We start from the raw sequence: 26,040 nt of genomic DNA, 5'->3' as shown, positions 1-26,040 counted from the left end.
ATCACTTTTATAAGACGCCAAAGTCGGAGGGTCGTACTTTGGCATCCTACACCCACAGAATGTGCAAAATTAGAGGGAATAAATAGGAATCAGGGGTGTTTCATGGGCTCCCCCAGCCGGGGCCCCTGGCATGCGGGGCTGGGTAGAGGGAGAGGGCCTCGGAGAGCTGGGGAGCGGGTGGGGGGGCGGGGACGGCGTTTGAAGTTCGGTCGGGCCAGCTGCTGTTCTCCTTAATAACAAGCGGGGAAAGGAGGGCGGGCAGGGGCGGGAGGGGAGGGAAGGGAGGAGGAACCAGAGGGGGGAGCGAGTCAGGGCGCGGAGAAGTAACTGCCCAGCCAGCTTGCGTCACTGCCTCAGACACAGAGAGCGAGCTGGGGAGAGCGAGACGAGTGTGAAGGGGAGGACCGGTGCGAAGCAGGCGCCCGCGAGGCTCCGCTCGCCCACCGCCCAGCCCTTCCTCTCGCCCCCTGCTTCTCTCTCTGCCCGTACCTTTCCCCGAAAACCGCCTATTTAGCCAAAGGGAGGAAGTAAGGGGAACCCTCTCCCCTCCCCTTCCAAAAAACCAAAACTTTTCCCAGTCCGGAGAAAGTGTGGGGGCGAGTGGCGGCCCGGCTGGCCATGGAGCTCCTGTGCTGCGAGGTGGACCCGGTCCGCAGAGCCGTGCGGGACCGCAACCTGCTCTACGACGACCGCGTCCTGCAGAACCTGCTCACCATCGAGGAGCGCTACCTGCCGCAGTGCTCCTACTTCAAGTGCGTGCAGAAGGACATCCAGCCCTACATGCGCAGGATGGTGGCCACCTGGATGCTGGAGGTAGGTCTGCAGGCGACGCCCCCTAGGAGCCTCGGCCCCCTACGCAGGAACCCCCAAACTGGGGCAGGGCACCCCCCGCGCCGGCCTCCCAGCTCCCGAGCGGGAGGTTACCGCGCGCCCTTGGGTGAGACGGCGGCTCCATCTCCGTTCCTTGCCAGATCGACGGGGGGAGGGGAGAAGAAGGAAAGTCTGGGGGAAACGCGGCTGAGCTGGGGCGGGGTGGGGGCGCATCCCGCGCGCGTGCCTGCGTGTGGCTTCCTCTCCTTCCCACCCTCGTCCCGACCTGTCTTTGCGAAGCGGCGGCTGCTTTCGGTGCGGCAGAGAAAGGAGTAGGAGCGTGAAATCGGGGTCCTCAGGAAAAAGGCAGCCCCCCAAAAGGCCGGAGCGAATTTGCCCTAGCCTCAGGTCCCCGCATGTGGTCGCGACTCCGCGTTGGCACTTCAGGGGGGAGGGGGAGGGACGCGGGAGGAGGGAGGAGGAGAGAAACGGGGAATTCAGGAGCCCCGGAAGTCACACCGAAGAAACTTGTGCTTTAGGGGAACCCAGAAGAACCACTTTTTTACCCTTGCCCCAAATCTTTGCCGAGCGAGCTGTGTGCCCACGTATGCATAGCTCCGGACCTGCCGTGGTTTCGCCATGTTGCTTTGCAAACTCCAGTTGGAAAGGCTGGAGAACGTCCCCGCTCCCCCTCGCACCCCATTACCCCGCCACCCCTCTTCTAGTCATGCCCTCTCCCCCAACCCCCACCTCGTGGAGGTTACTCACGGTTTGGCTTTCCAGCTTCCTCGGTGCGGAGATTTGGGTGGGGTAGAAAGGGGGGGAGGAGGTGCGTGCAGGGGGGGATACCGGGGCACCCCTCAATGAGAGGCCAGAGCCCCCCGTGCCTCTCTCCAGGGCTCCCTGTCCCCGTCTTCCCCCAGCTCGTCACCACGTTCCCTGGCTGGTGCCCTTGTGGGCCGCAGCCGGACACTCCCGCCGCGGCTCTCACCCCTCTAAGTTTCCCCGGGGATCCAAAGCCCCAGGGGTCTAGATACAGACCTTTCTGGCACCCGAAACCTCGGTTTCGGGAAGCCTGGATCCTCTTTGGGGTTTTCAGGCCAAAAGGGCTTTTCTGGGGTATTTCCTCGATTTTTAATTATTTTTTGAATCCGTCCCCCCCTGCTCCAGCTCCAGACGCCGAGGCTCGGCGCTCTTCCTCCCGTCCACCCTCCCCCCTCTTCCCCACCTCTCCCCACCCACCCCTCCAAAAGCGGCCCCTGGACCGCAGGGACCACCCCGGACATTTTTTCCAATTGTCGGGAATGATAGAGCAGAGTCTGGAGGTCCGGATGGGACCAAGAAGTAGACCCCCGGAGCCTCCAGAATATTTTTATTGATTTTTTGAAAAGATGACGAAATCCAAAAAAGAGAGCGAGTGAGTCGGAGTGCACGGAGCAGCGAGCAGCCAGAGCGCGCGGGCGCGGCTGCGGCGGCTGCGCGGGGTCGGCTCCCCGCTCCGCTCCGCAGCCCACCCCCTCTTTAGGCTGCCCGGGAACACCCGGGCGCCGAGGGGCTATTTACATTTGCCCCACTGAGCTCACGTTTATTCGTATCGATAACACATTCTACTCCCTTCCCCCGCCCCACAAAAAAATTAATTTTTTTTTTTTGTTTCTGCAAATTGTGCTTTTTCCTTGCTTTTCTCTTTCTCTGATACTATTTTCTCTCCCCCCAACTCTTTCCCACTCCCATTGTAGGTCTGTGAGGAACAGAAGTGTGAAGAGGAGGTCTTCCCTTTGGCCATGAATTACCTGGACCGTTTCTTGGCTGGGGTCCCAACTCCCAAGACCCATCTTCAGCTCCTGGGTGCTGTCTGCATGTTCTTGGCCTCCAAGCTGAAAGAGACCATCCCGCTGACCGCTGAGAAGTTGTGCATTTACACCGACAACTCCATCAAGCCTCAGGAGCTGCTGGTAAGGACTGTCCCCTTGCTCCTTTTCTGCTCTTTCCTCCTCCCTCTCTCCTGACAATATGCACCCTACCCACAGCATTGAAAACAAAATCTTAGGATCCAAATTTATCTCACCACCCGGATTTTCACACTTATCTCTTTAATAGGAGATAACTGTCTATTTTTTGTGTTCCTACTGTGTGCCAGGCACTCTGCTAAGCCTGAAGGCTACATCCATGAATAAGATCCTCATGGCGATTTGTGTTGGTGAAATTTATTTGCAATTGTGTTTGTATGTGTGTGTAGGGGAAACATGGAACGTTTTAATTAACAGTGATAATACTTCAATTACAAATTTTCAAACACTAAGCTCTGAGAAAACAGTCTGACTTACATTATAAGAATGTATTCACATGGTAGAAATGAGTTATGGTGTGTCTCAAGAATGTGGGTTCAAAGGTAATGTCTTATGTGGCTATAAAGTCTCAAGATACCTACACATAGTAGCGGTTCACTAAATGTCAGTGCACCGACTTTTGAGCAAAGTCAAAATTTGGCCTTTTATTGGAGGAGTCTGAGGTCTGGGTTTCTAGCCCCAGTGGGATTGTGATCTCTGTACAACCCCAGGGGTCCTGTCTTGACAATGGTTTTCTGCCTGTTTTTTCCCACCTAAGCTAACTCTTTTTTTCCTCCCAATCTAACTCTTTTTTCCCCCAGCCAATCTAACTCTTTTTTTCTCCAGCCTTATACGTAAGACAGTCATATTGCAGCAGCACTGGAATGGTAGAGCAGCTCCTAGGCCCACCGTTCAGTGGTTCGCACACCTTTCTCTGCACTGTTTAGAAAAGGGGCCCCCTCTTCTCGCCCCCTCCCCCTCCTTACTGGCAGGCCCTGCACAAAGTGCACGGGGCTAAGACTGCCTTCGTGAACTGAGCCCTTTGTGAGGAGCCTTCCTTGCTGGGGCTGTGCTGCCATCTAGTGGCAGACATGCGCAAGGCTGGCGGAGGAATTGCCTAGAATGTAGAGGGGCATGAATGACTTCACCTTTGAACCGCTGCCAGATTTCAGCTGCTTCTGGTTTGGTCCGAGAGGCCCAGAAAGGTGCTTTCTTCTAGGAGATCTGCTTCCTTTAATAATAGTGCAAGGCGAGTGGTTTGTTCTCACATTCTCCTGTGAGAAGGAAGGGCTGAGATTTCAATCCATCTTTGAGGTCGCTGGTTGTTTTACTCCAATGCTCGGTAAAAAGCCAAGGCAAATTTTAAAGCTTGGAAAGAAAAAAATTGTTAGAATTGGGGACCAGTTTGTTTTTCTCATGGGAAAGCAGAAAAAATAATCTTTGGTTCATTTGTTTCGATTTGATGGTGGGTTGAGGTGTTCTTCAGAACACCCCAGTTTTTCCAGGACTACTCAGGCTAATTTATAGCTTTAAAAAAAAAAAAAACTTGCCTTTTCTCCATTCCCTGTGTCTTTATCCCAGAAGTTGGGATCTGGAAGACTCTTCCTGTTTTACAAATAAGAGATCGGAGGCCGGGGAGGGAAATAGAATTGCAGCTTGAGGGTGGGGGCTCTGGCGGCTGCTTAGCATCTGGCCCTGGGCTTAGCAAATCCAAGAGATTCTGGGCTCTTAGGGTGAATAGGAAAGTTGGTTGCACTGGCAAGCTGGGATCTGCCTCTCACTCTCCTAAAGAGGACTGATCGATAGTCATACTTTCCCTCTGATTTGCACATATTTTTAAGGTTTTATTTTTGGCCCATTTCCCTTTGAGCACAATTTCCCATAAGTATCTTAGTAAAGGAGAGAAACAAGGTTTTTCATGAGGTGGGCTCCTTGGTGAGAGGCCCAAACAGCCCAGGTTGTGCTGTCCCAGCACTCGGACTGAGGGGTTCTGTGACCCTCAGCAAACCCCTTCACCTCAGGTCCATCTGCAAATGGGGCAGCTCATGACCGTCCTAACCCTTTAGTCATGATGACAAAGGCCTGTGAAACATTTAGGTGAAAGGGCTGTATCACATCCCCAAGATTTCTGCATGATGTGTCAAAGGGGAAAGTTTTAATAGCAAAGAGAAAAATGGCACTTTTTGGCACCTGGTAGAAGCAAGCTAATTGGTTGCCAAGGAGTTGGGCCAAGGAACCTTATTTTGAGCTTCATCTGTGTGCATCATTTTTCCATGAGGATTAAAAAGACTATTAATCCAGTGATAGAGACATATACAATAAATTACTACCAAAGGGCCACAATGACCTTGGCCATATCTTACTGTAGGTTCAGCTTTCTGGGTGGGCGGCAGCAGCATTGCTGGAAGTCAGGGTTAGGTGGAGGAGTGGGGAGCTGGAGAGAAAAAGAAATAGAAGAAAGTAGAATCTTGGCAACAGCTACCTGGGCTCTCATTATTTTCTCTGGAGCCTGACATTTGAAGCATGAGAAGAGCCGTCAACGACTTCAAAGCTTTAGGGGCACATTGACAAATGGTCCCGCCTTACAATCCAGCAGCCACGTCCTAATGAGCCTCATTAAAACTGGTCTGGATCCCAACCCCCAGCCCTGACACCGGGTCAGCCTGTGGCTTTTATTCTCTTCTCTTCCGTTCCCTACCTTCCTCCCCAGGAGTGGGAACTGGTGGTCTTGGGAAAGTTGAAGTGGAACCTGGCAGCTGTCACTCCTCATGACTTCATCGAGCACATCCTTCGCAAGCTGCCCCCGCAGAGGGAGAAGTTGTCTTTGATCCGCAAACATGCGCAGACCTTCATTGCTCTGTGTGCCACCGGTAAGGACAGGTTTGAGCCCAGGAGGGAGGCTGGGGAGCTCTTTGGGGGACGTCTAGGGGGAGACCAAAGGTTGTGGGAACTCTCATGTTTGGTCGTTTAGGGGAGGGGTGGTCTTGAGCAGTGTAGAGTCGGAGATTTCATTCCTGGGTGGTTTTTTCTTTAACTTTATCTGAGCTGGTATATTCTCTTTCTCTGCTAAACTCATAAATGGTTTATGAGGACAGGTGTGGTAAGGGAAAAAAATTAGTGCCTGTTAAAATATGCTTTATGATGTCTAAAGTGCTCTTTGAAGATTACATATACTGCTCACTGGTTGTGTTTAAATCTTTAATCTTTTGAGGAAAAGGATGGCTTGGAGATAAGCCCAAGAGGAAATTTAGGGGGTGGGGGCAAATATAGGTTAAAGGAACAATGTCCAGATAAATATGCTGCCTGCCCTGATAAGTGGCAAGGGAGACCAAAGGAATTCTTTTTACTGTAGGGCGTTTATTGCCTCCTAGTTGTTCCCTCTGCTGGATGGGGGGTGAGCCTGGTCGGCTTTCAGCAAGGAGCCACTGTGGAGCCCGAGGTTCTGAAGCCCTCCCTTCAAGTGGCGTGTTTCCATTTTGGCTCCAGCCTTTAACATAGCAATTAGTAGAGAAAGTAACCGGCTTTTTCTTGTTAAAAGCTTTCTGCCCCCCATGCCCACAGTCGATACATAGTTCTTATTTGCTTGCATGTCCTAATAGAGCAAAGGCAGTGGTTTCACTTTATCCTACTAAACTGAACCTTGGCCAGTTTATACTGTTTTTTTCTTGGTAGTGGCCATGGTAGAGACCCTGGAACCTTGATCAGCCAGGAAAGAGGTGTCAGGAGTTCATATTCTCACAGTCAGAAATGTGAGAACCGACCCCTCTGGCAGACCTTTTGGGATGGTTCAACTCAAATTTGCCAAGAGTAGTTGAATTATATAGGTGAGACTTGGGAGTTAACTTTTTTCAGAACCTCGTTACATGCAACTCATGAGTTTGTACAGAAGATCATGTAATGTGCAATCGTGTATATGTTCTGTGTTCACAGTCAGAAGGTCGGGCTTTTTGCTCCTTATCACTGGGTGAACTTGTACAGGCTGCTTAACCCCTCTGAAGTCCAGCTTCTCCATCTGCAAAACAGGCCTGTCGATACATCATCATCCTGCAGCCTTTTCAGAGTGGTTAGGAAAATTAAAGTCAAAAGGAGGTGATGCACCTTGTAAACCAGGAGCCGAGTAGGACGGATGTGCCATGATGCTGATTGGGAAAATGCCACCATCTCCAATTTTAACTCTGATTTTGATTTTAACTGTTCCAACCGAGATGGATACGGGGACTTTTCCGGCTGCCCTCATCTGCTTCTAGCCGGGTCTGTGTTCTCTGCGTGTGCTGTCTTCAGTGTAGGATTCTGCACCTCCCCATTTTGGGTCCAGGGGACAGGCTTCCCCTTGCTGGGTGTCTTTAGTCCTGCCCTGTGGACCCCGATCACACTTCCGGGAGCGTACATGTGCCCTGTGCATCTTTTGGGGGAGTTAGATGCCCTGGCTGTGGCCCTGGGGACCCTGCTGCCTTTTAGACAGTCATTCTGCTTCCTTCCCTTCTCCTGCTGTCTGGCCTGGGACCTAGAGATCAGTTCCACATTGACCTGTCTCATTTTGTCTCCCAGGCTGGGCTGTCCCTTTCCTCTCTTGTCATGATTCACTGTGGGGAGGGGTCATCCAGTCCTTTTTCTCTGGCCCTAGGACAGCCGACCCCCCAACCCTAAACCCTCCCATTGCCCAGCTGTTGATCGCCAGAGTTCTGCGTCGACCTGTTTCTTGACTGACAGATCTTTGGGGTCTGTCCGCCCCTTCCTCCTGTCTGATCTCTGATTGGGGAAGGGGTGCTGGGTAGGATTAGCCAGGCACGGGTAGATCCCCGGATTCTATATAGGCCCATTCTCTAAAACTGGGGATCCCATCCCCCACCTGAAGCCTTCTTGCCCAGATCCTTGGGGTGGCTGCCAACTCTGGGGCCAAGACTAGGGAGCCTGGGATCGAGGGACTGAGGACAGAGGTCCGAAGGAAGGCTGAGGCCCTCGTGAAGACTGCCTTTTGGGGGCCTTGAGCTGGCTTTGGTCGGGGGGTGCGGACAGATAGGAGAAAGAACACCTCCAACCAAATGAAAACTGCGTGCCAAGTACTAAGCCTCAGGCGTGGACTGGTCAGAGCAGAGGGAGAATCTCAGAAGTTTCCTGGGTCTAGAAAGGGTGAGCCTCTCTCACATGGCCTTTCTTTCCCTGATCTGCACTTGGGTTGGGGCAAGTGACTGAGTCACAGAATCCCTGCTGCGTGGAGGTTTCTGGTACGCAGCTGGACAGCAGAAACACCAAGGGCTGCTTTTCTTGTAGGAAGCACCTTCCAGGGAGATGAGGTTCCGCATTTGAGGGCCAGAGCATGCATGGGCACGTACCCATGGCTATGGCTGTGTCTGGCAAGTGGCCCTTTCCCCCCAGTCCTGGGTGTTCTGCCCTGGGGCTGATGAAGCACCCGCACCGGGGTCTCTGAGGCCCGTGGGGGTGGGGTGGGGGCAGGAGATGGCAGCTAACCCTGGGCTGTGTGGCTAGTTTATGGGAAGAGCTAGTTGTGAAAGAGCTGGCAGTCATTCTGCAGAGTATGTGGGGAGCGTATGTGTGTGTGAAAGGGGAAGAGAGAGAGCCGAGAGCATGGAGGGGCCGCGGGAGGGTGGCCGAGCGGCGGTCTTCCTTCACCGGGCTCTGGGGTAAGATGGTGGCACAGAGGTGCCTCCTTCCTATCCCCACGCAGCCTGAAATGGCTTCTGGGGGAGAGAGTGCCTCGCGCTGCCTGGTGGCTCTCTCTGGCCAGTCCCGGTCAGTGGAGGCATTGGGGTGGGGGCGCGGCTCTTCATGACTGCAGCTCCTGGCCCTCCCTGTCCTAGAGCTTTGGATACTGGGGAGGCAGAACTGAGGCCCCAGGTCCACAAACCAGGAAAGAAGACCATTTAAGATGTCTCAGGATCGCACTCCAGCATTGGGAGATTCTTGAGATGTGATATCCTGTTCAACAGATGATTCCAGTGAGTCCAGAAGAGCCACTGGCATTGAGTTCGAGCCCAGCAAGGAGCAGGGACGAGGTGTTCCCCCTCCCTCCCCTGGCACCCCACACCCCTCTTTTTGCATTAGGAGCCCACCTTCAGGTGCTGCATCTAGATATTTGTGCTCACATGACTGTCCCTCTCTCTGGCCTCCCCACCCAAGGCCTGAGCCTCCTTGGTGACAGTGACCCATTGCGCTTTCCCAGTCATCCTGCTTACCTGCAGGTGTCTCCTTAGCTTCCATCCCTGGCTTACAGTCAGGTGGTGGTGGCCCAGAGAAGTTAGATGACTTGGCCTTTGCTCCAGAATGGCAGATTTGCCTTGGTGGTGGCCAGCAAGGAAGAATCGAAACCCACCTCTCCGTCTGTGAGCCTCTGAGCTGCCTCCGCAGCCGAGAGGTCACGGGGCTGAGGGGAAGTGGAATGTTGGTTCCTCTGCAAGTGTGCCCTGTGGGGACAGCAGCGTGACTGGCTGTCTCACTTCCCATCTGGCCGAGATGAATGAGAAGCAGGCTGCTTGCCATTCTCCATGCCCCCCTCTCCAGGCCTTTGGAGTTAGGTTGGCATGGGCTTGTCATGGCCATCCTGCCCCACAAGGACAGGGTGTGCCAAACTTATTCTGGGGGTGGTAGGTGAGGCATGTGCTGAATGACATCACTGGCCAATGAGCTCCGCGGGCTCTGGCCCTTTAAACTTGCACCTGACCGCAGGTTGGGAGGTCCAGTGGTGGGGGAAGCTTTGTCCTGCTGTCTCAGAGCAAGTATCTCTCTCCCCCTAGTGGTGAACAGAAGCCACACAGTCACACTTGGACTTCAAGGCTTTGGCCTCTATGGGCAAAATAATCAGCACTACACTTACTGGGCAGGGCCATATAATCTGTTGCTTTAAATCTATTTAGCTCAGAACTCTGTCTTCGGTGAAATCTTACCAAGAAGTGCAGATACCGAGTTGATGACTCTGGAGCACTTCTCAGGGCTGTCACCCAGGTTAGGGAGCTCAGCAGGACCTCCAGGGGCCCCAGGCAGCCTTGGGAGGTTAAGTGATTCATGCAAGGCCAGGGTGCTGGTGCCTTGTTTGGGACTAGGACCCATTATCTTTTGACTCCTGAGCTAGGGACTTTTTAGGGGACTTTTTTTCCATTTCTGTTATGAAAAACTATCCTATATTCCTTAGTGGTATGTGGGAGGTGACCTTGAGGAGCTGTTCAGCTTCTGGTAAGTTATAAAGAGCTCTGGAGCTGGAGTGCAGAAGTCTCCATCTTCACCCCAAGCCCAATGCTCAAGTAAGTGAGTGACTTTAGACAAATCAGTTAACTGCTCAAGATTTTATTGATTCACTTGAAGGAGATGTCTGAAACATAAACTTTATGTTCCTTTTTATTCATACCTTACTGCTGTTACCACCAGCATAAGTGTGCAGATGACACCAGAGCCGCCTTGTGCTTGTCTGCAGACCTGGGACTCCCCTAAGGTGTGTCCCTTGCCTCCTCCACCCACCAGGAGGCAGGAGGTAATGTCACATGCTCCTAGTATGTGGGCATCATTCCTTGGCTGTGAGCCACATCTGAATGAATGTGGGGTGTGCTGGGATATAGTTGCCAACTTCTTTCATTCATCGAGTACTCATAGGGCTCTTCCCATTCTCCCGTGGGGTCTCAGTTTCTCCCACTCTGACAAAGCAGCAGGAGGCTTTGGGGACTCGATGAGGTCATTTCTGTGACACACACACACACAGCTGGATAGTGAAGGATTCTCCAGGCAGCACAGAACCCTCATTCTTCCTGGCCCCAGCATGCTTCCAGGCTCTGCACCTGCCTGCACTCCAGGTACGCTGGGCTGCGTTCTCCTCACCGTCCAGATGTTGGGTAGAATCTGCAGCAGTCAGACTGCCCATCACAATCCCACAGGAAGTTCCTGCAGTAAGAACAGTGGAGGTGATAGTCGCAATGATGACGGTGGCTGACTCTTATTGTTTGTCATGAACCAGGTACTGTGCTTTCACATGGGTCATTTCAGTTAACCCTCAGGACACTATCAGGTGGGTATAATTGTTATCCCTATTTGTAGGTCATAGAGGTCAGGTAACTTACTCATCTTCACACAGCTGGTAGGTGGTGGGGCAGGGATTTGTCTGACTCCAGAACCGACAATCTGAACCAGTGAGCTGCATTGCTCTAGAGATCTGCCATGGCTGGAGGTGAGCCAGAGCCCTGGGAACTGGTGCAGCCTCTGTCCCCTGTGAAGGTGTGTGGCTGTTTCTGCTCTGTTCAGATACCCAGATGCAACGGGCTGGAGGAAGACCCTCCTGTCTCTGCTGGGGTTGTGGGCAGGAGTGGAGGCCACCCAACCACAATGTACTCCACCTTAAACCTCTTGAAACTGTTTGGCTCTACTGTCCAAATCGTCCCATCTCCTCGTAGTCCTCCTAGGAAGTATCTCCAGTGCTCCTCTCCACTTGAGTGTCTCCCTTCTTTGAGAAGTTTCTTGAGAAGTTGCCCATGTACTATACACCATGTTGTGTTGTGTTACTGCCTAATGAATCAGTCCCCAGCCTTAAGAAGACTGGTGTCTGGAGCATGAACAATATTTTACATTTTCGGGGGGATTCATGCTGCCTGGCACAGGGAGGAGCATGTTATAATGACCTGTTAGAATGGGTCAGTGATCAGTTAACTGCCTCTCACTCTGCTGTAGGTAAAGGAGGGGTCTCAGGAAGTCATAAACATCACACCTTTCCTGGTAGCAGCAGAGGGAAGAGGGTCGACCCTCGCCCCTGAGTGCGCCTCCCACACCAAAATACAGCTTGTTGGAAGTTTTGACTAAGAGATTTAAGAAATTTCTGAGAGACGTTTCCTGGTTTTTATTTGTTAAGATAATATTAAAAGAAAATTTTACAAGCGTATTTCTGTTTCCCCCACCTAATGGACAGTTTTCACTTTTCTGTGTTTCCTCTCGTTCATCCACATGCATGCGTGTATGTATTTATATTTATATGTTTACGGAAGGTCGTTATCTTCATTATAGCGTGTGCATGCAGTTTGTTTTTCCGCCCCTTCTCCCGAGTGGATATCCTGAACGTTTCTCCCTCCTGGTGTATGGCCAAAGTTTAGGGCTTCCAGGAATGGCTGAATAGGTGGGGTAGAGTTTTCCGTGGGTGAGCGTGGGGTTGGCTAACCAGAGCTAGCTCAGTGGGTGAGGCTAGTGGGGAAATGAAGTGATGTTTCGTTTTTGTGTTTGTGTCTCTGCTCTGTTTGGAGGGCACCTGGGGCTGCTCGGTGCAGGGGATGCCTTGTGACTGCTGGCTGGAGGAGCCATGCTGCATTCCATGGTCTCTCTGGTTCTTTGCCTTGGGATTCGTTCCCGTTCCAGATTCTCCTGTAAGAGCACATTAGAGCTGGAAGGCTGCTGAGAGACCATCCTGCCTACTATCTTTAAACCCATTAACCTAAACCAGGAAGGAAGAAATACATTTTATAATACAACTCATACACCAAACCAATACAAAAATCTCCCCCAATAATAATTACTCTTCACTGCATGCAAGTACTTCCCGATACTTTGTATCCCAATCTATTCAGTTAAACAGTAACGAAAAGTGCTGGTCACCCACAGTGAAGTTCATGACCCATTGGCGAGTTGCAGCTGGAGGTTTGAAAAACCCTGACCTAAACCAATCCCTTAGCAGGCAAACGGGCACGCAGGGGCTTAGAGGACAGAGTGACTTGCCCAGGGTCACACAGTCTGCGCTAGCTTGAGTGCTGGTGCTGCTCAGTGTTTGACTAACAGGACAGCGGGATGTGCTGGGGGCTCTAGAGGAAGATGCCAGTGTTCCATGGTGGTGGCAGCAGAGGAGTGGTGCACCGGCTTGGCCTCCAGCCGATCATCTCGTCATGCTGTGGGAGGACTCTGCCCCGCCAGCGCCACATGGAGCTGCTGAGAGGCAGCCATCCCTGCACACAGTGTGCTCCAGTTCTGTGGGACAGGGGACAGAGTCCCCAAGTGGACTCCCCTCAGCATTAGTCAAACAAGAAGGGAGGTGGAGCCCCGTGTGCAATTCTCGCACCTGTTCCACCCCAGGACAGCCCACCCGCTGGCTTCCAGGAGTGAATTCAGATGCTACAAGTCAGAGTTGCTTGTGCGAGCAGTGGGATGGCTGCGAGAGGCCTCTGTGAGGTGTGGCCCTGGTCTGAGGCCTGTGGCAGAGGGAAGAGAGGGCCAGGGATGCTGTCCTGCCCCTTTCTTGCCAGATGCTCCCACCCAGGGCCTTTCTGGGCCCAGGGCCATGAGCTGGCTGCCTCATTTGTGTTATGAATGTCACAGGGGGGAGCTAACGAGGTTATTGGGCAGAGAAGCACTCTCCTGTGACCCTCGTGGAAGAGACCTACAGCAGAGGGGGAGGCTGGCTTTGCCACACCCTCCGTGGGGATAGAGAAGGCAGAGGACAGCAGGTTTCGGGTGCAACACGCTCAAGAGGTGGAAATGGGGAATGCGCGATGGGGAGAGAGCCAAGGAGACAGCCAGCCAGCCAGGCCCCCTGTGTTCATGGGATTCAGCCGAGATGGGAGGGAAGGGTCGTGCATGGCTCAGTGATCCACGGTGTTTCTAAGATGCTACCAAAATGTGCTTCCTTAGGAAATGATTTTGTAATAGAGCATTGGATAGGAAGAAGGTGATATACTAGGGTGAACTGGTGCTTTGTAGGTTCAACCTCCTATTTTTGCTATAATTTAAAGTATGGCTCATGTTTCCCTGTGCGCTCTGCCTCCTGCCCCCCACGTGCGCCTTCCATTTCTATGTGCAGTCAGCTCCCTGGAGGAATGCTAAAGCTAGAGATGGTATAGTGTGGAGGATTTGCCGTGCTCCAGGACTGTCACAAGGGCGAGTGATGAGATGGGACCTCTTTAGCCTATCAACACAAAGCAGCGGAAGGGCGGCTTATGCTTTCAGTGGTTGCACGTTGCTCCCCCTCACCAGGGAGTGCCGTGTGCAACTTCTGTGCCTGATGTGTGCGTTCAGTGACGCATCGGGTAGGGTAGTGCCTGTGTTGGTAGACGGTTGTGAGCAGCAGTAACAGGAGGATGGTGTGGATGGACCGAGCAGTCACTGGATCGTGGACACCCAACCCCTTTAGGGGAGAGCTCACAGGAAGATGAGGGGTTTGGTCTCCTAGGTTGAGCCCCCTAGTGCGTAAGAACATCATCTGCCTTTGCTCTTGGAGAAATAGAAGTGGTGATGTTTTGAGCCCCTCAAATTTACCTCATTTTGCCTTTCTGTGTAGTAAAGTCCTCTTTTTTTCTAGCAAGAAAGTGGGGACTCCAGGCTCAAGAGCCATAAAATCTAAACCAAGTGATCCATGCAATTAGGATGCAATGATTAATGTCTGGTGCTTGATTAAAGTCCTGTCCTTTGTCCTGCTCTTCTGTGGATCCCTGATATTGGGCTGGAAGCTGGGACTTCTGTGAAACTCACCCCCACTCCCCCATCTCCTGCGTTGTTGCTACTCTCACTTCATTTCTTTTTTTACAAAATCTTGTTTTGTTTTGGGCCATGTTAGTTTTCAATGACTGTCCAGAGAATATGGCAAGGTCACATCTGGATTATCGTTCTGCCTGAGATTGTGCCTGATTGCCCCACCTGCTCTCGCGCCCATGGTTTATCCCAGCTGGATGGCACACGAATGTCTTGTCTGCACAGGTCTCAGGCCTCCTCTGCTCTGTTCCCACCGTCATTCGAGAGGAGACGCTGTCTCACTTACCTTGCCACCACCCCCAGCAGAGCCAAGAATAGTATCTTGCACATGCTAGCCCCTTACGTGATGTGTGACTTAGTGGGATGGGGACCTTGAGTCCTCTGTGAATTCATTATGTGCACTCAGATAAAATTCTCCTCCTTCCCTGCCTCAGTCTTCTTGTTTTAAATCTGGAACAGCCACAGTAAAGGCTAATAAATAATGGGCTTCTTGTGAAGGAGTAACTCAAGAGAGAACGTGACTGTAGAATGGGGGTGACTTGTGCAGCTGACCTGCCGCCATCCTATTGCTGAGCATCTGCCGGCTTGGGATCCAAATTCTTTCTGTGCCCTGACCTTCTGCGTCTCGTTCTTTGCAGACTTTAAGTTTGCCATGTACCCGCCGTCAATGATAGCAACTGGAAGCGTGGGCGCGGCCATCTGCGGGCTCCAGCATGATGAGGAAGTGAGCTCGCTCACCTGCGATGCCCTGACCGAGCTGCTGGCCAAGATCACCAACACCGATGTGGTAGGTGGCCGCCACCTTCTTGGTTAGGACAGATGTCTCTTCTCAGCTCAGGGAGAGAAAATGGGTCTCATTATGATGTGTCAGGTATTATCTTGGTTTCTGTTGTCTAAGTTCAACATACAAGGTAGTATGAAATTCAGCAGGTGAAGTCTCCACTTAAGGCTTTGAAAGCCTGTGTGCCATAAAACACAGAGAAGAACTCAGCGAGCAGACACGAGGAGCGGCGAGGGCTGCTAACTGACTTTCCCCTGTGGCGTGGGCCTCCCAAGGGGTCTGCACTGTTGCTTCATTTCCATTTACGTACACAGTGTGAAGCTGCCTCCGCTTTGCAGCGTGGTGCATCGGTGTCTGTCACACACTCGCCTGTGAGGCACAGAGAGAAGGGAAGCGACAGCTAGAGCCTCCAGCCCCAGTGGACCTCTCAGCCCCTCCCATCTCTCACGCTTCCCTTGTGTTCAATGAAATTCAATGTTGCCGTGGATTAAAAAGCACTTTTAAAAGATAAAATGCCATACAAATTCAAGAAACTATTATCAGCTATAGGTTTTTCCTTTCTGTGGTCCCCGTGGAGAGGCTGTTACTTCTGGTTGCCAGGACTTGAAGCTCCTTAGAAGAAAGGTTTTGAGATAGACCAGGATCAAGTGAGGCCCTGAATTCAACTGGCAGGATATTGCAGTCCTGGAAGGTCCGAACCAGGATGGTTCTGCGAGGTCAGAGAGGCAGTTCCAGCATTTTCCATGGGCAGCACAGAGGGCTAATAGTGGCAGAGCTGGGACTAGAACCTGCAAGCCCTGACTGCAGCCTGGAAACTTTACACTACGCCCTTGCTACAGCTCCTGGGACCTTTTTGTTTGAAAAAGCCCTTTGGTTTAAAGGCAGCTCATGAAAGGGGTGTTAGCTCTAGCTCTCAAGCATCACCATGGAGAGGCTCAAGAATGCAGGGGACTTCATGATGACATTCTCTGGATGTTCTGGGGATTCAGAATGCCGTATGGGGGAATTTATCAAGTTAAGGGATCATGAGATCTACAGGCCTGTCGCTGATGCCTCCGTGAGGGGTGCCGGGCAGAAGGTTAAGCCTCGGTGGGCTGAAGGCTGCAGCGTGCCCACCTTCTCAGCCACCCTCTGCATCTCCCCTTTGCATATGTTACGTGCTCAAAGAAAGGGCACCAGGAGATGGTGAAGGGCCTGACAGGACAGCCCCAGAGTCCTCATCTGAAACAGTTCTTAGATATGCTTTTAAGATGCTGGCTCCAAAACATACGCTTTTAAAACAAGGGCTCCAAAATACACATCGAAAAGACCCCTGTAGTGCAGCATGCTTTTCTAATTCTCCAGAGAAAAATCACTGACAGAACTTAACATTTATAGAAATGGTTCGCTTCCTTTTCTGAACGTCTTCTGTTAAGGCTGCCTTACAAATAGGATTCCCGACCAGTTTAAACCAAGCCCTTCCTTGACCCCTAGAGACAAAAATGTCAGTGACAGGAGTTTGACCCTGGGCGTTGTAACCTCTTCCAGATATTTATAGACCTGCTCTGATTGGCCGACCACCCACTAGTCTCCAGCCTTTTCCCACATCTCTTTGTCCCCCCTTCGTGGTTTCAAGTGGACAAAAGTCACTCCTGGTTGCCACTGAGGCTCTTGGACTGTGCCTTTCTTTTCACGACTGAACCAGTCTGTCATCCCACACTAGAGAAACCATCTGCCCTTTCAGACACTACGTAGCCAGTCCATTCAAGTGGGCTGTCGGACTGGGTTAAGCGGATGCAAAACTGGCTTAGGGTCAGCAATCCCAGCTACTCGGTTGGCACCGCACTTCTGTGGCGGGTCTGCACTCTGTCTCTTAACTGGGGAGGCACGTCCATGCCTCATTCTCACGAGTGCATCCTCGGTCAAACATTTTAATATTAAAAACCAAACATGAATTTAGTAAAACTTAAACCACTTTTTCACATAAAAATTTGAGACCTCAGTAAGCTCCAGGCATATCATCTCTGGTACCCCAGAGGCTTGTTAGCTGTCTCCCGAGGAGTGCTTTTTGTGGAAGGTTCGAGGGGCTAGGGGCTGAGCTGTTCGGGTGTGTGCATCTTCCCAAGTGCTTAACCTCCTCCCACCCTCAGCTTGTGTTCTCTGAAGAGCTGAAGCTCAGAGTGGAGGAGAACGAAAGGACTAGAATTTATAACACATTAGCATTTGGAGGGAGGGGAGTTTTGCTTCCTGAGCTCTGTTTACCATTTCATGAGTCAAGAAGTAGTATTTCAGGCACTCTCTCCAGTTGTTGATGGAAATGTTTCCTGAAGGCCTGGCGGCTGCAGACTGCTGTGTTACGATGGACAGAGGTGAGCAAGGCATGTCCCCAGGCACCATGCTAGGAGTTGGGGTGGGTGGTGCATGGAAGACACAAGATGAGGTTCATGCCATCAAGGACCTTAGTGATTGTCCAGAGAATCAAGAGTAAAGCATGTGAAACTCTAGCAAGTTAAGATCATAGTTATAAAGTATAAATGCAGTAAGAAATCATTTCAAAGGAAGAAGCTCGTGAGGTCTAATGTAAAATGCAGGCTGCCCAGTAGAGTAAACTTGGTGATTGAAAATGTCCTTGGAGTGGAGAAACAAAATGTGGCATGTGTGTGCAATGGAATATTGAACGCAACCTTAAAAAGGAATGAGGTTCTGATACATGCTATGACGTGGGTGAACCTTGAAAACATGCTGAGTGAAATAAGCCAGACACAGAAAGACGAATACTGTCTGATTCCCTTATGAGGTACCTAGAGTAGTCAAATTCATAGATAAAACAGAGATTACCAGGGCCAGGGGGGTGGGAGAGTGGGAAGGTAGTGTTGAGTGGGTATGGAGTTGCAGTTTGGGATGATGAAAAAGTTCTGGAGATGGAGAGTTCTTGTGGCTACACAACAAAGAGAATGTACTTAATGCCACTGTACATTTGAAAATGGTTAAAATTTTACGTTATTTTACCACAATAAAGTACACATACACACACACACACACACACACACACATAATGCCGATACACACACACACACATATACATGTATGTATGTGTGTATATGTAAAACAGCCTTGGGCCTCACTATGAAATGCCTGTAGGTTTGTGCTGTGCTGTCCCTTGGAGAAGTCGTGCACACACACAGGACACATTTTGCCCCTGGCCTAGTGCACTGACCAAGAGGAATCAAGAACTGTGGTTCACTCTAGAATGCCTGAAGTTCTACACTAGCCCCTGTGCACCCTGTTACGTACGATGCAGCGCTCTCCATCGCTTTGAGTGATAGGTCACGGACTGTCAGTGATCAGACTGTTGGAAGAGGGTCCCCTTGATTCCTTTGAGACAGCCAGACAAGTGTCTCTGGCTCAGTGGCCAGCAGCAGATAGCCTTGATAGGAGGGACCCATGCGGCTCTGAGAAAGTTGGTCTTTGTTGCTTCATCTGGTTGCCAAAATAAACCGGAACGCTTCATTCCAAAGAGAACGCTGAGTGAGAAGCCTGACAGTTTTACAGGGAATAAAAGTCTCAGAGGGTGGTGTATTTTAAGGACTTTTTCCTTCCAATCGTAAGAGTTGCTAAAAACAGACACCAGCCAGAGAGGCAGTTCTGGCTTTCGGGGGAACTTAAACCAGGGCTTCTGTTGCCACGGGTAAGTGTGAGAGGAGGGAGGGACTGTCCTGGGTCCGCTGCTAAACTTGCCCTGTTTCCTCAGGCAGAATCGAGGTCCCTCTTCTGTCCCCTCGGCACTCTGCTCATGTTCATGCCAGCGTTTATGTCACTGTTTACTTGTCTATAGAACCTCTTGAATAAGACCCAACTTTTCCTCAGTTCTTTATCCAGAGGCCCTGGCGGAGTCACTGGGGAGCAGTGCTCAGGAGAGGGTGGGAAGGAGGAAGGAAGGAAGGAAGGACGGGGGGGGGGCAGATGGTTTCCAACTGTGTTTCCACTTCGTTGGGGACTCAGAAAGCTCTCAGAAAGCTGGAAAAAAATATTTTAACATTAATTATATGTTAGGGTCCCTGAGTTTTACCTGACTTTGTCTCAGTTTTCACATGACACAGTTTCACTAATTCACTAACTAAAAAGTGAAATTGAGGTTCCCTGGCCCTGAAGGTATTGTGAAGTTATTAGAAGATATTTAACAGAACAGATAGAGACTCTTCCCATCAGGTCAAAGAATGTCATCAGAACTCTTTGTCACATTCTTAATTACTATCCACAGAAGATTCCAGGATATCCCTTCTTTAGTGTCATCCTGGCATTTTATGATCCTGATTGTTGCTGAGCTGTAAAAAACCATCAGCCGTGCAGCAGAGGCGGTCTCAACCCTGCCTGCGTGTTCTTCAGGGGCCCCCAGCATTGTGTCTTTCTCCTGCTTGGCTGGGAGCACCAGTAAACCCCCAGCACACCTTCTCCTAAAGGCAGCTCTTACTGAGTCTGTCTTTTGTGGACTTTGCAGGGCCTGCGGTCAGGAACCCTGTGAAGAGTTGCTGGAAGGAAAGGGTGGCAGTGGGGGCGATGCCTCCTTCTCCTGCCTCATTTTTTCTGTGCGCCTCATTTGGTATGCAAGGAAATAAGCCAAACAGCCTGTGAAGAAAGGAAGAATGAGATAGTTTCCTAAGTTGTCTCTGCCTGAGTTGGCCGCGGGTCTGGGGCTCATTCAGCCCTTTGTCCCCCTGTTGAGTGCAGTGCGTGTGTGGTGACAATGGAGTGATGCAGTTACACTGGGGCTAGTGGTAGGAGTTCCGTCAGCTCATTCATGGAGGCAGAGGAGGGTGCAGGGCTGGGAGCTCGAGCCAGCAAGCGGAGGAAGTCAGCAGCCCTTGTAAGGAGCTGGAGATCACAAACGCTGCTGTCAGGCCCGAGGCCTGCGGGCGGGGGAAGGCCAAGGGAGGGGGCCTGTCATCGTAGAAGCTGGAGGACTGCCCGACCCCCAATGCTGTAGAGTGCCACCTGTCCAGGCTGACAGACGAGCATTATGGCTCGCCTTTTAATCAGCTTAATTTGAGGCATCTGAGCAAAAAGGCTGGTGCTTTTGGAGGCTGCAGGAAAGCTGAGGTCCTAGAGCCACGACACCCCATGTGCGCGTAGCAGCTTTTCGCAGGAGGTGCATCTTCTTTTCTGGCTGCTTGGGCTGTCTCCCTTTCTTGGAGATTCTCTGGCCTGTATGTCTTCACATAGAGCCTGGAAAGACAGGTATGTAGGGAAAAAGAGTTCTAAAAAGGAGCCTTGCTCTTTTTAAAGCCAGGTTCCGCTTTTAACTAGATGTCACTGGGGTCGAGTCACTTCACCTTGCCCTAGCTGGAAAATGAGGGCATTTGGCTGTTTGATCTCCAAAGGCCCTTCAGACCTTCAAGTTCTACAATTCTCTAACTATTTATGTGTGTTGCCATACAGTCCTGCCCCTTTGGAAATACTCTTAACTCCACTCTTCTCTCAGCTTGACCTCCTAGCACAAGCAGCCTGGCTGGATTTGAGGCAGGGCCCTTCCTCCAGTCCACTGCCTCCCACACCCCAATCCCATGCATTCTCCTGCCTCCTGCTTCAGGCAAGATTGGGGCTATGTGGGGTTGGTATGTCCGGTTGCACGTAACAGCACCAGGACACATTCTCCTCTTCCTTTACTTTCCACCTGCTCACCGAAAATTCACATGCCCTTTAGGAGTCCAAGGAGGTTTCCTGCAATGCTAAATGAGGATATCAATATGCAGGGGGTGAGCTCTGTCTCAGGGAGGGGGATGCTGATTTCTCTCTCTCCATCATCAGAGAGTGGAATGTTCGACAGGGTTTAAGCGAGACAGGCTCTTGCCGGCTTCATCTTGCTGAGCTGAGAACGAAGGATTCAGCAGTTGACAATCAAGCTGAAGACTGCCAGGTCATGAGAAGTGGAACCTGAAGGAGGGTTAGGCAGAGACCCCAGAGAGGGTGTGTGGCCTGCTGTGTCCCGATCTGGATCTAGAAGCGAGCAGGGAGTAGGATTCTGTGTCCTGCGTTCCTGCAAAAACTGCTTGATTCGCCCTTTTTCTCCTCAAGTAAGAGGGTCAGGGATCAAAAGCTGGCCGTGGTCAGTAGTGATGTGCATTGAAATTTAAATGAGACTGAAGAAAGGAGAGAGGTATTTTGCATGAAATCTAGGAAATCTTCCTCCATTTTGTTCAAAACAGCCCATGCACACATTCTGGCAGGAATTTAAGTCCATGCGACTCTTCAAGCACGTGTAATCTTGAGTCCCCAGCTCTGAAAGTCCAGTAGAAGGGACTGCCAAATGTCCCAGTCCTCCCTGTAGGATTTTCTCAGAACTGTTCCTTTAAGGTCTCAGGCTACTGGAAGGGAAGGCTGAATATCAGGATAAGTAGGAACGTTGGTGACCCAAAATGGAAGTCCCCTCACTGCCTGAAATCAAGGGCTTTAGCTTTCTGGAGCCTGGGCACCCCATTTGGAGCCCGTCTATCTCAGGGATGCTGGTGTGGTTAATGCACTGATGGCTGTGGAGTCCTAAACTGGTCATATTATGCGCTAACCCGGATTACCTCACCATGGAGCCAATACAGAGCCCCTGAGGAGGGAAAGTAAGACGGACTGGCCAGTGGACACTCGGTTTCTCATTGGGGAGCGAGCACATCGGAAGGTAGTCACCACGTGGCTGGGCTGTGCGCAGTCCTCTTTAAAGATTCCCTCATTGCTTACACCTCACGGGCATGTCTTTTCCAATTTCGTGGTTCAGAGCCGTTGTCTATCCGTACTACACATACAACACATGCACACACACAGTCCCTCAATCAGCTGAGACTCCTGCCATCTCTAAAGAAGATTTAGATAACAAAAGCTTTCAGGCTTTCTGCTTTGGGTAAGCTTTGTCTTCCATGGATGAGTGTACAGTGGAAAGTAAGTATATATAGTTACAACCTCCGTGGTACGAAGGTGTTCTGATTCATTCCTCCTGCCTCCCAGAAGAAAAATTTTGAACATACCCTTCAGCAGCTCCTAAAGTACCTCTACTGTAGAGGAGCATCGCACATAAACTCCCTGCGTTCAGCTGATTATCTTCTGCCAGGAAAAAGAAAAGAGAGAGAGAAAGAGGAAACGAGTCATAATTTCAGCTCTAAGGCTCAGACTTCCACTCGCTGAGTCTGCCCAGGGCTGAGCTGCGGTCTGTGATGCTGCCGTTCCTGGGTCTCAGCTCCTGCTGGTATCTCGAGGGGTGAGCATCTCATCAGCCCAGGATGATTCCAGCATTTGAAGAGAGGCATCCCCCTGCGGCATAGCCCCGGAGAACAGGCCGGCTCCTTCATCTGGCGCTCAGGTGGGGAAAGAGCGACCTCTTGACAGTGAGACTCACCACCCATCTCTGATGTCAGACCTTCCTAAGGAACATTCCACAGTGGTTTTGACTGTAGTCATCTTCTGCCTTATACATTATCTGCCCCACATTAGCTTCAACTCTGTATTTAAGATTAATTTGTTTAGATTCTAAAGCTTTAAGATTTTCAGATATCTTCTGCTGAAATGCAGGTCCGTAGAAATTTTGTACTTTCAGCCTTTACCACCTAGGAAGTAGTGACCTGTGAGCACAGCACTGCGGAATTGGCCTTGGAGGAGGGACAGAGAAGGAACCGAACAGGGAGGTGGGCAAGACCCTGAGATTTCTAATCACTAGTGAAAGGGTCAGACAGGGTAGCAGATGGGAGATGGCACAGAAAAGTTTGAGAGATGATCGGAGGTCCCTAGTTGTCAGTGCCTGACTCCTCCTCAGCTTTGATCAGGGTGGCAGGGACACCTCTGCTTCTGGCTCACATCTGTCCCCCTTGCCAGACACATAGTGGACCCTGCACCAATCTGGAGTAAATGCTAATCTGTACCTCATTCAAAGAATTCTTTCAGATTCCAGGACTGATTTATTGCTATACATAATAAATAATTATCATTTATTGAGCTGCCACCTAGCACTTCATGCATATTATCTCAGTTGCTCTTGACCCTTTGATCGTTTCATTATCCTTATTTTACAGATGGGGAAACTGAGATCAGAGAAGTTAAATAACTTAGCTGCTGCCTGCAAGTATGCTGGGAGGGCAACAAATAACACCCTTCCTCTTTCATTATTCATGCATTTTGGGTGATACTTCATTTCAGCCCTTAGACTTAGGTCTGCTGTTGTTCCTAATCTTAATTTTCATCCAAAGCTGTAGTTTGAAATGTGGAATAGATGAGAGATAGGAAAAGAAAATTCTGGGTTATGGAAACTTTGTTCCTTAGCAGTTAATGCCAACTTTACTTTAGAACTTTGGAAAATAAGAATAATGCATTTGTTCTTGGCAAAATTGTAACCTCTAGGTAGTGAAAAATGCACAGTGAAACAAAGAGAAGGAAAGTATATATTCATCTGTTGACAAACACAAGGAGATTCAGTTGAACATATTTTTCATATGTATTTGCTGCTTAAGAGAGTGTAGAAAAGCAGCCTTGCAGAGGAGAGAGGCTAAGAGAAGGTTCTCAGCTCACACCCACAGTCCCTCCTCGTGATGGCCATAGCTTGCTGTTACACTGAATGTCACCAGCTAATAGAAGCTTCTGCCTGGGGCAAACACTCCAAATTTCCACTACCAAATATAGACTAATATCAGAGCTATGCTGCAAATTCTTGCTTATTCCCAAATTAGACAACTCATGTGCAGAATTTTGTAAACATTCTGTACTGTATTTTTATGAGAGTTAAAAGAGTGGTAAACAAAAAAAAATCAGGGATTTTTGTTTGTTTTTAAGCACTTCCACAGTTTATGTGAAGGTTGGTACAGATCCATCATCTTCCTTCTTATCTATTCCTTGGGTGCTAAGTTTGCTAATTCTGGTATCTGCCTTTGTGTCTGCCATCTCCCAACTTCCCCGGGCAGAAAGCATTTATCTAGTTGGCCCCTTGATTACCAGGCAATGCACATCCGTGAGTGCACCATCATCTAGGCCCATGCGTCTCAGAATATGAGTCACCTGTGCTCCTGCTGAATGCAGGTTCTGATTAGGTTGGTTTGGGGTTGACTGAGTTTCTGCATTTCTCACAAGCCCCCGGGCGATGCAGGTGCACCAGCCCGTGGAGCCCTACGGAGCCCTTTGGAGCAGTGAAGTCACATGGCACTTGAAGAACATCTCTCCTTCACTTCACGTGCATTTCCTCTGGAAAACTAGCACAGAATTACACGAGTTGAATCATGTATGTTTTCTTTATGCTCTGAGCCCTGTTTATCTTGTTAACAGCTCTGGTCTGGACTGTTCTTCTTCTAGGATTGCCTCAAAGCCTGCCAGGAGCAGATCGAGGCACTGCTGCTCAACAGTCTGCAACAGTACCGTCAGGACCAGCGTGATGGGTCCAAGTCGGAGGATGAACTGGACCAAGCCAGCAGCACCCCTACAGATGTGCGGGATATTGACCTGTGAGGACACCGGTCGGGCCCAGCAAGAGAGGCGCGTTTGTCATCTGTCCTCTCCTTCTCTCTGGTTATGTTTTGTTCTTTGTGTTTTAGGATGAAGCTTAAAAAAGAAAAAAAAAAAAATCTGCCCCCACCTAGATCATATTTAAAGATCTTTTAGAAGTGAGAGAAAAAGATCCTATAAAAACGGAATAATTAAAAGCATTTGGTGCCTATTGGAAGTACAACATAAGGGAATCCCTTGTATATGCGAACAGTTATTGTTTGATTATGTAAAAGTAATAGTAAAATGCTTACAGGAAAACCTGCAGAGTAGCTAGAGAATATGTATGCCTGCAATATGGGAACAAATTAGAGGAGACTTTTTTTTCATGTTATGAACTAGCACATACACCCCTTTTAGTATGATTTCAAGGAACTGTATATGTCATCCTTGGCATGATTAGATTGCAAAGCAATGAACTCAAGAAGGAATTAGAAATAAGGAGGGACACAATGGGGAAGGTGTACCAAACAATCTCTCGACATGATTGAACCATTTTGGATGGAGAAGCCCTTTGCTCCCAACCACCTGCTACTAAGTCAGGAGCATTGTTGGATCTCTACCTTATGGACTTCCGCTGTCTACAGTAGCTGCTACCTGAAAAGGATGTTTTATTTTGCCAGTCGGACACAGGTGATTGGCTCCTAGGTTTCATATTCTGTGACATCCTGCTTCTTCTTCCAAACATGGTTCATGGCAAACACCACCATGTTGTTACCTAATGGGGAGATTTAGCTAGGGGCCATAACCAAAACGCACATGAGATGGAGGCAGATGGGACCTGGGATGGAATCTTTTCTCTTACTTTTTTAAAGAGGGTAATGTGACCTTGGCATCCCTTATTAGGAAAAACTAATTTTTGGTGCTGATTGGCATGTCTGGTCCACAGTTTAGCATTGTTATAAACCATTCCATTCGAAAAGCACTTTGAAAAATGGTTCCCGAGGGATAGATGGGATGGTTTATGCAAATCATGCTGAATACTCCTCCCCTCTTCTCTTTTGCCCCTTTCCTTCCTGCCCCGGACTGCGTTACTCTTCATTTCTGGTGTCCGACATTCCCTGGTTCACAGTTCTGGTGTCCCTACCAGGACTCAAGTGACACCCCTCCCACTGAGACTCTCACCACAACACTCCTCAGAAAAGCCTGAAAACAAAGAGCTGTTAGTATTTTGATGTCACAGAAGGATCTTAATTCCCATCTATATACTTCTCCTTGGACATGGGAAGAAAAGTTATTGCTGGTGCGAGGACAGCTGAACAGCAGGTGTGGCATTTTGTTCCCTTTTTCGTCTTTTGTTGATTTTATTGCAACGTTGTATTCAGCGTACTTGAATTTTTTTTCCTCTCCATTTCTTAGAGGCGTTCAGTTAGCAAACAGGTCCGAGCAACAACCTTCTTTTTTTTTTTTGCACAATCGTAATTGACAGGTGATGAAGCTATTTGTTAAAATATTCAACTTTTTTTAAAGTAAAAAAGAAAAATCAGAACAGGGCTACTTTGAAGAATTATTTTATACACAAATTCTGCCTTGTTTCACTATAGTATGAGGGTTGAAGATGGAGAAAAATCTAAGGGTCTCTTATTTTTCATTTTATTTTGTTCAGTTTTTTATTATTATTATTATTTTTTTTTTGCGCTGCTAAGAAGCTAAGATCATTCATCCTTATTCACATTAACAGTACCTAGCTGTAAT

At 49.8% G+C, this 26,040-nt stretch overlaps 1 protein-coding gene across 1 annotated transcript; it reads left to right on the top strand.

Annotated features, from left to right (window-relative positions):
* The first annotated feature begins 376 nt into the window (after nucleotides 1-376).
* CCND2 (cyclin D2) lies at nucleotides 377-24,508 on the top strand. The gene is made up of 5 exons (XM_063112439.1): nucleotides 377-813; nucleotides 2,550-2,765; nucleotides 5,350-5,509; nucleotides 14,720-14,868; nucleotides 24,157-24,508. The coding sequence occupies exons 1-5, from the start codon at nucleotides 619-621 to the stop codon at nucleotides 24,307-24,309; spliced, it is 873 nt and encodes a 290-aa protein (XP_062968509.1). The 5' UTR covers nucleotides 377-618; the 3' UTR covers nucleotides 24,310-24,508.
* The last annotated feature ends 1,532 nt before the right edge of the window (nucleotides 24,509-26,040 follow it).

The sequence above is a fragment of the Cynocephalus volans genome, chromosome 1 (assembly GCF_027409185.1).
Source record: "Cynocephalus volans isolate mCynVol1 chromosome 1, mCynVol1.pri, whole genome shotgun sequence".
In the NCBI taxonomy this organism is placed as follows: Eukaryota; Metazoa; Chordata; class Mammalia; order Dermoptera; family Cynocephalidae; genus Cynocephalus; species Cynocephalus volans.
This window is presented reverse-complemented; position numbering and strand designations above follow the sequence as displayed.